Raw genomic sequence first — 9,855 nt, 5'->3', positions numbered from 1 at the left:
GACACTGCACCCACACCCTGACCACTCAGCCACTGCCTTCCTCCTGAACACTGCACCCACACCCTGACCACTCAGCCACTGCCTTCCTCCTGGACACTGCACCCACACCCTGACCACTCAGCCACTGCCTTCCTCCTGAACACTGCACCCACACCCTGACCACTCAGCCACTGCCTTCCTCCTGAACACTGTACCCACACCCTGACCACTCAGCCACTGCCTTCCTCCTGAACACTGCACCCACACCCTGACCACTCAGCCACTGCCTTCCTCCTGAACACTGTACCCACACCCTGACCACTCAGCCACTGCCTTCCTCCTGAACACTGCACCCACACCCTGACCACTCAGGCACTGCCTTCCTCCTGAACACTGTACCCACACCCTGACCACTCAGCCACTGCCTTCCTCCTGAACACTGTACCCACACCCTGACCACTCAGGCACTGCCTTCCTCCTGAACACTGTACCCACACCCTGACCACTCAGGCACTGCCTTCCTCCTGGACACTGCACCCACACCCTGACCACTCAGCCACTGCCTTCCTCCTGAACACTGAACCCACACCCTGACCACTCAGCCACTGCCTTCCTGGACACTGAACCCACACCCTGACCACTCAGCCACTGCCTTCCTCCTGGACACTGCACCCACACCCTGACCACTCAGCCACTGCCTTCCTCCTGAACACTGCACCCACACCCTGACCACTCAGCCACTGCCTTCCTCCTGAACACTGCACCCACACCCTGACCACTCAGGCACTGCCTTCCTCCTGAACACTGCACCCACACCCTGACCACTCAGCCACTGCCTTCCTCCTGAACACTGCACCCACACCCCTGACCACTCAGCCACTGCCTTCCTCCTGAACACTGCACCCACACCCTGACCACTCAGCCACTGCCTTCCTCCTGAACACTGCACCCACACCCTGACCACTCAGCCACTGCCTTCCTCCTGAACACTGCACCCACACCCTGACCACTCAGCCACTGCCTTCCTCCTGGACACTGCACCCACACCTTACCACTCAGCCACTGCCTTCCTCCTGAACACTGGACCCACACCCGGACCACTCAGCCACTGCCTTCCTCCTGAACACTGTACCCACACCTGACCACTCAGCCACTGCCTTCCTCCTGAACACTGTACCCACACCCTGACCACTCAGCCACTGCCTTCCTCCTGAACACTGTACCCACACCCTGACCACTCAGCCACTGCCTTCCTCCTGAACACTGCACCCACACCCTGACCACTCAGGCACTGCCTTCCTCCTGAACACTGCACCCACACCCTGACCACTCAGCCACTGCCTTCCTCCTGAACACTGCACCAACACCCTGACCACTCAGCCACTGCCTTCCTCCTGAACACTGCACCCACACCCTGACCACTCAGCCACTGCCTTCCTCCTGAACACTGTACCCACACCCTGACCACTCAGCCACTGCCTTCCTCCTGAACACTGTACCCACACCCTGACCACTCAGCCACTGCCTTCCTCCTGAACACTGTACCCACACCCTGACCACTCAGCCACTGCCTCCTTTCTATAAAAATTAGGTGACAAAAATATGAAACAAATAATAAAAATTATCATAAGTACAAGCAGCTGCTCTGCTGATCACTGTAAGCAAACAGGTAAGAATGAATGTCACAAGAAGGAGCTTACTGCACATGATGTGGACATACCAGTGAAGACACAGACAAACTTCAAGAAAGAGAGTGAACTACTAATACACAAATAACAAATAAAATTAAGGGAAATCAACAACTCTGAACAAGAATACCAAGTTTAGTGAATTAGTGAACCAGTTGTGGAGGCAACACGACCATCACCGCCACCCACCAGCCCACCACAACAACATGCGGCCCCCTAGCAAGTAGCAAGTGCTGCAGACACTGACCGCAGGAAGGAATCTCTTGTGTGGCTGAACTTTTGTTTCAATGCCTGGAATTGGCTGCCGGGTATGTGTCCGGAAATCTCAAGACTCAGCAGAACCACAGATCTTTTACCTGAATCCTATTTTGGTTCCTGGACTTGACTGGGCATATGTCTGACAATTGCCAAACCCCAGATTTTGTCCAGGAAATCAGATACACAAAAAATTGGGGTCTGGGAAATTGAGCGTCAGGTGTACCAGACCCAGCAAACTGACTAACATTAATCGTTATATATTCATAAATACCATCAATGCCTATTTCACCCCCACCCACAACCCCCTTTACACTACCTCTGAGGGGGTCGGTGGGCTGGGCAGCTCCCCCACACAGTCCACCACCTCCAGCTGGGCCATCAGTTCCGACAGCTTCTCCGCCTTCCGCCTCTCGTTGGCCTCGATGATGCGACACAGGTGTTCCGTCAGCAGCTCCTTGCGCTCCAGGCGGCCAAACAGCTGCAGCTTGGCCTCGATGAACTCCCTCTCAGCCCTCTCATACCTCTTCCTGCAAGGGTGGGTGTGAGAGTGAGTGGGAGGGAGAGAGTTGAGTTTGAGTAAGTTTACTGATACTGACGAGTGTTTCCTGTGTGTTGGCTATCATTTATTATTGTTGCCAAAGCACAAAAATTCACACCTCAGACCAGGGCGCCGCAACTATAGACCACCGCACCTAAACTAACGCTCAGATGTTAACCCGGTAGCAGCAACGGGCCAAATTTGTGGCTTTACCGTGTACCAGCGACTGGCCAAATTTTTACCATGACATAAACCCCAAAGCCCCAAAGAATAGATGATGCATTAACTGATAAATATGCGTTGATAAATATTATGAAATGGTTTGTGTGAGGGGTGATTTTTTCTCATTTTTCTCGCTTGGAGGGACCATTAAGAAACATGATTCCCGCTGCTACCAGGTTAAGAAACATGATCCCCACAGCTACCGGGTTAAAAAAGGTGGTTGGTTTGTCTTCGAAACGGACAGACTGGTTATTTTCTCCACTCACTGAGCCTCGTTGAACTCCTGACTGGCAGCCTCGATCTGGTTCCTGAGGATGGCCACGTCGGTCGAGAGAAGGGAGTCCAGTCTGCTGAGCTCCTTCTGAATGTGTTTGAGCTTCTGCGCCTCGGATTTGGTGCGACGACTCCTGCGAGGGTGAAGGGATGAGTAATGATATGGGGGTGAGGTGATGGGATGGATGGAGATGTGTGGGGTGACTGGAGGATGAAGATGGGTGGGGTGAAGATGTGGAGGGTAATGTGGAGGGATAAAGATGGATAATAAGGAAAAGGAAGAAAAAAGGAAAAGAAGAGGAGGTAAATAATGTGTGTGGGTGAAGGGAAAGATAGAGCGAGAAGGAAACAGAGGAAGTGAAGAAGGAAGATGAAACAAGGGAAGTGAAGGAGAAGGAAGATGACACAAAGGAAATAAAAGAAGAGGAAAGGAAAGTCTTGGTGAGGTAGGGAAGAGAAAGGAAGAGGAAGAGAAAAGAGGAGAAGGAGAAGATAAAGATGGTTAATAAAGAAGAAACAAGGAATACAGGAGAAAAAGAATAACATGGACAAATTAATATGAAAACAGAGAGGTGGAGGAGAATACAGGATAAGGAAAGGAGGAACAGAGATGGCAATAAAAGAGAAGGAACACAAAATACAAAAAAACAGAAATAACTCGGAAGAATGAAGGAAGAAAGCAAACAGGAGAAGAAAAACATAGGCAGAATAAAGATGACAATAAAGAGAGGAAACAAAAGATACAGAAAAAAAAACAAAGAATAGCAAAGAAGAATAAAGGGATGAAATGAAAATAACGACCATGAAAGAAGAAAACACACAAGAGGAAAAATATAGGAAAATAATTTGAGAGGAAAAGGTATAGAAAAGGAGGAAAATATAGAGGGAAAGTTATGTAAGAGAAAAAGGAAATGAAGAGGAAGGGAAGAGAAAATGTGAATGGATGAAAGGGGGAGGATAAAGATGAGAAACAGAGAGAAGGAAGAAGATTTACATGGAATTTCAGATCTGTAAAATAAAGAAAAGAATGTATTAAGAGGAAAAAAGGGGTATAAATCATCACTCTCACTCTCACTCTCTCTCTCTCTCTCTCTCTCTCTCTCTCTCTCTCTCTCTCACCTGTCTTCAATAGCCTGCATCAGTAACTCTTTCCTCCTCTTGTTCTGTTCCTCCATCTCTCTCTGTCTCTTCTGCAGGTTTTCAAGTAGTGCTCCCTCTTCTTCCTTCCCTCCTCCTCCTCCTCCCTTGTTGATGAAGAACTCCCCAGACCCCTCCTCCTCCTCCTCCTCGGCTCCCCCCCCATCCCCGTCGGTTCTGGGGGAGGGCGGGGAGTCTGGGGTGCCACTGCTGGGGATGACCTCATAGGAATTGTTCTCCCCAAGGCGGATTTTAACGCTCTTGGGGTGAGTTTGGCTGCCTGCGGAAAGGGAGGGGTGTTAGGGTGATGAGTGTGTGATAGGGTGAAGGGTGTGTGGTAGGGTGACTTTGGCTGCCTGTGGAAAGGGAGGGGTGTTACAGTGAAGGCTATGGGTGTGTGATAGGGTGAAGGGTGTGTTCCAGCATAAAGCAAGGTCATATTGAGGTATACGTCCCAAGCACATCCCTCCGTCACATCCCTCTCGACATAGACACTGATATAAACTGTAAGAACCAATCACATCTTCATCAATAATCCGAAAGTCAGCATTTTATTACATTCCTCCCAAAAACAAGAACGACACTATCGAACCTCAACATCCACAGGGGGGTTAGGCAACAGACTCCCCCAATGAGGATGCTAAAAACACAAAAAAATCAACAGTGGTGCTTCTAATGGCTAAGTCTGAGTTGCGTGAGCCAGTGTTGCTGTGTTGGGTTGTCATGGAGGATGCTGTTCATCTGTTTGTTGGTGTTGAGGACCCATGGATATTTGCTGAGAGATACTTACATACTTACAGCAACCACTAGCATGGTCACTGCAAGTATGAATGTGCATGGAGTGGCAGTGGGGTGTGCGGGGAGCTGCAGTGCTCTGGCGGACAACAAAAGGGCTCAAGAAAACCTGTGGATACCCAAACATCCATGGACTACCCCCCCGACATTCAAATCTGTGCATGTGTTAAACTGGCAGATGTTGAAGTTTGGCTGTGTATAAGCATAACTGAATACAACTACAAGCACATTGCAGGCCAACATTCTCCAACATACAGGGGCTCACTCACCCACGTTCGGTAAGGCTTTCATAGAGGTTGTGGATAGTTTAACCCGGTAGCTGCGGGGATCATGTTTCTTAAAGGCCCCTCTAAGCGAGAAAAATGAGAAAAAATCATCACTCACACAAACCGCTTCATAATATATATCAACGCATTTGTGATCAGTTTATGCATCATCTATTTTTGGGGGTTTATATCATGGCAAAAATTTGGCCTGTCGCTGGCACACGGTAAAGCCACAAATTTGGCCCGTCGCTGCTACCGGGTTAAAGAGCCTAGTGATAGTTTGTCCAGGCTTTTGCACCATGGACGCGAAGAAACACTCATGAAATCCCAACTAATATCCTTTGTGGCCTCGAGAAACAGTTGTTGTAAGACCTGAAAGCATCTAAGAATACAGGCCTCTCTTTTATGGTGCGAATAAACTGTGCACGGATGAAAGAGTGAGTGTATAAAATGTGTATGGATGAATGAGTGAGTGAATAAAATGTACATGGATGAATGATTGCATAAAGTAAGTCAGTTTCTAATGAGTGTCTTTCACATTCACAGTGCAGAAGCCTTGACATACTTTCACTAGACTCATAAAACTACCCATGGAAACACAAACACAACCTCTACCAAAGCCTTACCAACTGTGGGTGTATAACAAGCACACACACACACACATATCAAGGCTTGCCCATAAAGAGAAGGGTACCAAGACTTGCCTGTCGGGGAGGTGCATGGGGAGGGAGGCACAGGGGACGGGGAAGGTGCTGGGGAGGACTCGGGGGTCTGCTGGCTGGACAGGGACCGTGGGGAGTCTGGGTCCTGCAATGGGGAAGGTTGGGGAATGGTCTGGGCCCTGGGGTAACAGTATGATTAGGTCAGTTGCCATTTCAGGAATAAAACTCATTAACCCAATAGATATCTCCTAAAGAGTTAACCCCTTCAACACGAGGACGCGTATACTGCGTCCTTGCGTGCCCCGTACCATATCCGAGGACGCGCATACTGTGTCCTGGCTCGCTTTAGCCAATATACGAGTTATTTTATCTCTATATTTATGCTTACATCTCAAAATTATCAATTAATTTATGTTTCTTTATGTGTACCATTTAATTCTGCATGTATTCATATATAACACATGATGATTATGTTGAGTTTATGGCTTAAAACTTGTAATCTTCAATAGCGACATATGAAATTTGGTGCACGTGGCAATCCCGGATACGGCGTGGGGCTCTGTTTTGGCCCGGCTGAAGTGAAGGGTTAATGTGACGGAGATGAGCACTGAGGTCACACGAAGCTTACCATATGCCCCTAACTTTAGCTTTATTTGGTTGGGTTAGGTTAGTTGGGTTGATGGGGCTGTTACAAAGTCTGGGCTGTACTATTATTTGAGAACAGACCTAATCACAGCAATTACAGGATTTAATGGAGTCTATCTTTGTACATTACCAAGGGAGCAGGTGGTGGCAGAGAGACCACTGGTAAGGTGGACTAATATAGGATTGAGGAACACAAAAAGGAGAGGTTGGAAGAGCTGTGAATACTAATGTTATGCACAGTTACAAACGACACAAGTTATACTATAAGAGGGAGTTCTATAAGTGCCATAAATGCTATAGAAAGGGTGCTAAAAATGCTGTGAGAAGAGAATGTTTAAATGCTATAACTGGTATAAATAGGAAGTGTTTTAGGGGGAACTGGAAACTTTTGCCATGACCATTCTCTTGAGGGGTTACTAAAGGGAACATCACAACAGAACATCAAAACTACAGATATACTTTTTTCTTAATACCAGAGGAGGTAGTCAAGGGGAAAAATAATGAAAATAAGCCTGCAGAATGTCATGAACTAAAAATTACTCATCCAAGGTATTTATGACTGTAATGAAGAATATGATTAAGAATTTATAAACCATCTCTCAACATACTAAAAAATTAAAAAGAGTAGTACAGTAGGAAAAGTAAATGGGAAACTTATTCAGACAAGTAAATTATGATTGTAATGAGATAAGGGGTTAAGAATTAGTCAACAACTCTCACCCCCCAAAAAAACATTTCATTAGGAAAAATAAATGAAAAATATATAAAAAAAAAAATCTCAATAACAAAAATACAGACAGTAATATTGGTAAAAATTACAAAATTATGAGAAATAAATGTCAAAATAAAATAAAAGAAAACACAAACTAATAGGAAAAAAAGTAAAAACATCAATTAAATCACCAAAAACAACCTGAATAACACTACTACAGGAAAATTGTGGCCGGGAACAGATTATTCCTTACCTGTGAGAGCCTGGCCTGGGGGGGGAGGGGCGTGTAGTGGGTGGTGGTGCCAGCTGCCCTCACCACCCCACGTTTGCTGCCCAGGATGCCCCGCTGTGCCCCACCTCGGCTGCCCCCACGCTGCTGCAGGGCCGGCTTAAGATTTGGACCTGTGAGGGGATGGGCGGTCTTGAGGTATGGGTGTAATATTACTTAGATAGTTGTATTTCCCTAGTTGTAGTGTACAGGGTCTGAGCTATGATATTTTCAGTAAAAAAGCAGCTCAAGAGCAAAAACAAATATATGAAAAAAGCCCACTATGACAAAAAAAAAGCCTGCTGTCTGCTCATCTCTAAATACAAAAAGTACAAATGAATTCACGAGATTAAGTGGCTATAAGTTGGTTAGGAGCAAGTTTGGTTAGTTCTACATATTTTTCTCTTTGGTTGCGGAGTTACAAGTTTAGCAGCAGTAAGTAACCATCCACCAGGGAAGCGGTGGTTGAGAGGTCAGCGTGTGGGCACAGTGACCTGGAGGACCAGGGTTCATGTCCCGCCCGACGCTAAAAGCTGACAATATTCAGTTATCGCCAAGTGGCCCACATGCTGTCCTGAAGACCACCCATCAACTGAGACTCAGCGTAAAACTCTAAAATGATCAGAGGTGAGTTCCGGGGGGTAGCATGAGCCAATCAAGATGGCACCACTATATAAACACTTGCCTGCATCAAATGGGGCCAACCAGCAGGCCTATCAAGAAAGCCTATTGATGCTATAAACCGAACATAAAAAAGAAAAAATCTCAGTAGGTTAAGTTAGGCATTAGACTAGGTTGATTAAGGTTCAGTATATCATAGAAAAATAACCCCAGTACTCTGTATTTTCACTGCAGATTTATGTGTTTTCAAAATAATTGAGTCAACAGCAAGCAAACAAAAAAAAAGACAAGAAAAATAGTTATATCAAAATCATTATATACAAAAAGCAACATTACCCCACCCAAAGCAAATATCAACCCACTGTTTTTATATCATTTTATATAGGTTACTCCTAAATTCAAACATATAGGCTACTCTGGTCTTTGTATATTTCACCTAACAGTATCCTGTGACACGTGGTGGGTATTACATACCATGCATATTCAAACAATAGATATGACTATATGTGATAACGTGTCGTGTGTAGCAGTGTTTACTCATGGTGGGGAGGGGGTAACCACCTGTATTTTAACGAGCGATCTACTGTGCATTGGATAATAATCATAATAATATGTCATGTTGAAACCCTTTAAACTTAACAAAGCTCCACCAATACCTAACAGATAGTATCCTACTATATGTTGGATAGTAATCTGCATGCTGGACAGTAATCTATCTGCCTCAATAGGACTATTTCTAAACTAACAAATCCCGCCACATGCCCCGCAGTCTCAATGGCCCCCTAGCCAATTTTGGTTGCGAGGGGTGAGTACGGGCAAACACTAGCATAATACCGAGCGTTACGACTACATCATTACTCCCAGCCCTTCCTCCTCCTCCATTCCATCCTGCCTCTTTCCTTTATCTTATCTCCACTCTTCCTCCCAAACTCTTATACTCTCTCCTCTTTCGCTTCCTCCACTAACGATCATCTTTTTCCTCCTCCTCCTCTTGCTACACTCCTAAAAAAGACACAACAAAGCCCCTCCCTCTTAAACGTCACCCACACAAGCAGGTACACGCCCACCTTTCCTTTCCTCCTTCCTCCATGTAACACCTTTTCCTCCTTCCCTCCATCTCTCCACTTGTATCCTTCTCTTACCTCCTCCTCCTCCTCCTCGCTGCACCTCCTTAATATCCGCCTCGGTGAAGCCCGCCCAGCCACGTGCGCTCATCCTGCCCTGCCCTGTTTTGTTTACATCCAACAGGTCTGCCAACCCCTCCAATGCGTCCTGCCACCTCCCCTACAGGACTGCCAACATGTGATTCTCATGAGTATATTATAAACCAAATAACTGTTGGGATGATAATAAATGTCAAGAAAAATATGAAAAATAAATATAATAACGTGTAAATAATACTAATATCGGTTAGAATGTTAAGTAAGAGAAGGAAATGTGTGAATGGGTTAACTCAAACATGGCTGCCAACCCTTCCAACGCGTCCTGCCCACACAATAACCCAGAATATCGCATTAACAGTTGTTGTGATAAGAATAAGTGTCAAAAAAATCAAGAAATCAAATATAATAACGTAAAAAAAGTGTTATTGATTCTTAGAATAATTAGTAAGAGATGGAATAAATAAATGGTTATCTCCAACATGATGACCAACCCTTCCGACGCGTTATGCCAACTCTTCTAATAAGTGAAATAAATAAATAGATGCTGCGATAACAAAAAAGTCAAAACATAAATAAAACAGAAATATAATCACGTGAAAAGATACTGTTAGTGCTTAAAATATTGAGT

At 45.6% G+C, this 9,855-nt stretch overlaps 1 protein-coding gene across 2 annotated transcripts in view; it reads right to left on the bottom strand.

Moving 5' to 3' along the window:
• LOC126991522 (RAB6-interacting golgin-like) overlaps nucleotides 1-9,343 on the bottom strand; it is a 13,219-nt gene extending 3,876 nt beyond the window's left edge. The window contains exons 1-6 of one of the 2 annotated variants that reach the window (XM_050850268.1): nucleotides 9,207-9,343; nucleotides 7,429-7,577; nucleotides 5,857-5,963; nucleotides 4,078-4,371; nucleotides 2,952-3,092; nucleotides 2,242-2,452 (exon numbers count right to left, since the gene is read on the bottom strand). In XM_050850268.1, coding sequence (XP_050706225.1) covers nucleotides 2,242-2,452; nucleotides 2,952-3,092; nucleotides 4,078-4,371; nucleotides 5,857-5,963; nucleotides 7,429-7,577; nucleotides 9,207-9,279 — 975 coding nt within the window. In that variant the 5' untranslated portion in view covers nucleotides 9,280-9,343. Of the gene's footprint in view, nucleotides 1-2,241; nucleotides 2,453-2,951; nucleotides 3,093-4,077; nucleotides 4,372-5,856; nucleotides 5,964-7,428; nucleotides 7,580-9,206 lie in introns of both variants that reach the window. The other variant, XM_050850269.1, reaches the window with a different exon arrangement.
• Between the last annotated feature and the right edge of the window lie 512 nt (nucleotides 9,344-9,855).

The sequence above is a fragment of the Eriocheir sinensis genome, unplaced genomic scaffold (genome assembly GCF_024679095.1).
Source record: "Eriocheir sinensis breed Jianghai 21 unplaced genomic scaffold, ASM2467909v1 Scaffold297, whole genome shotgun sequence".
In the NCBI taxonomy this organism is placed as follows: domain Eukaryota; kingdom Metazoa; phylum Arthropoda; class Malacostraca; order Decapoda; family Varunidae; genus Eriocheir; species Eriocheir sinensis.
This window is presented reverse-complemented; position numbering and strand designations above follow the sequence as displayed.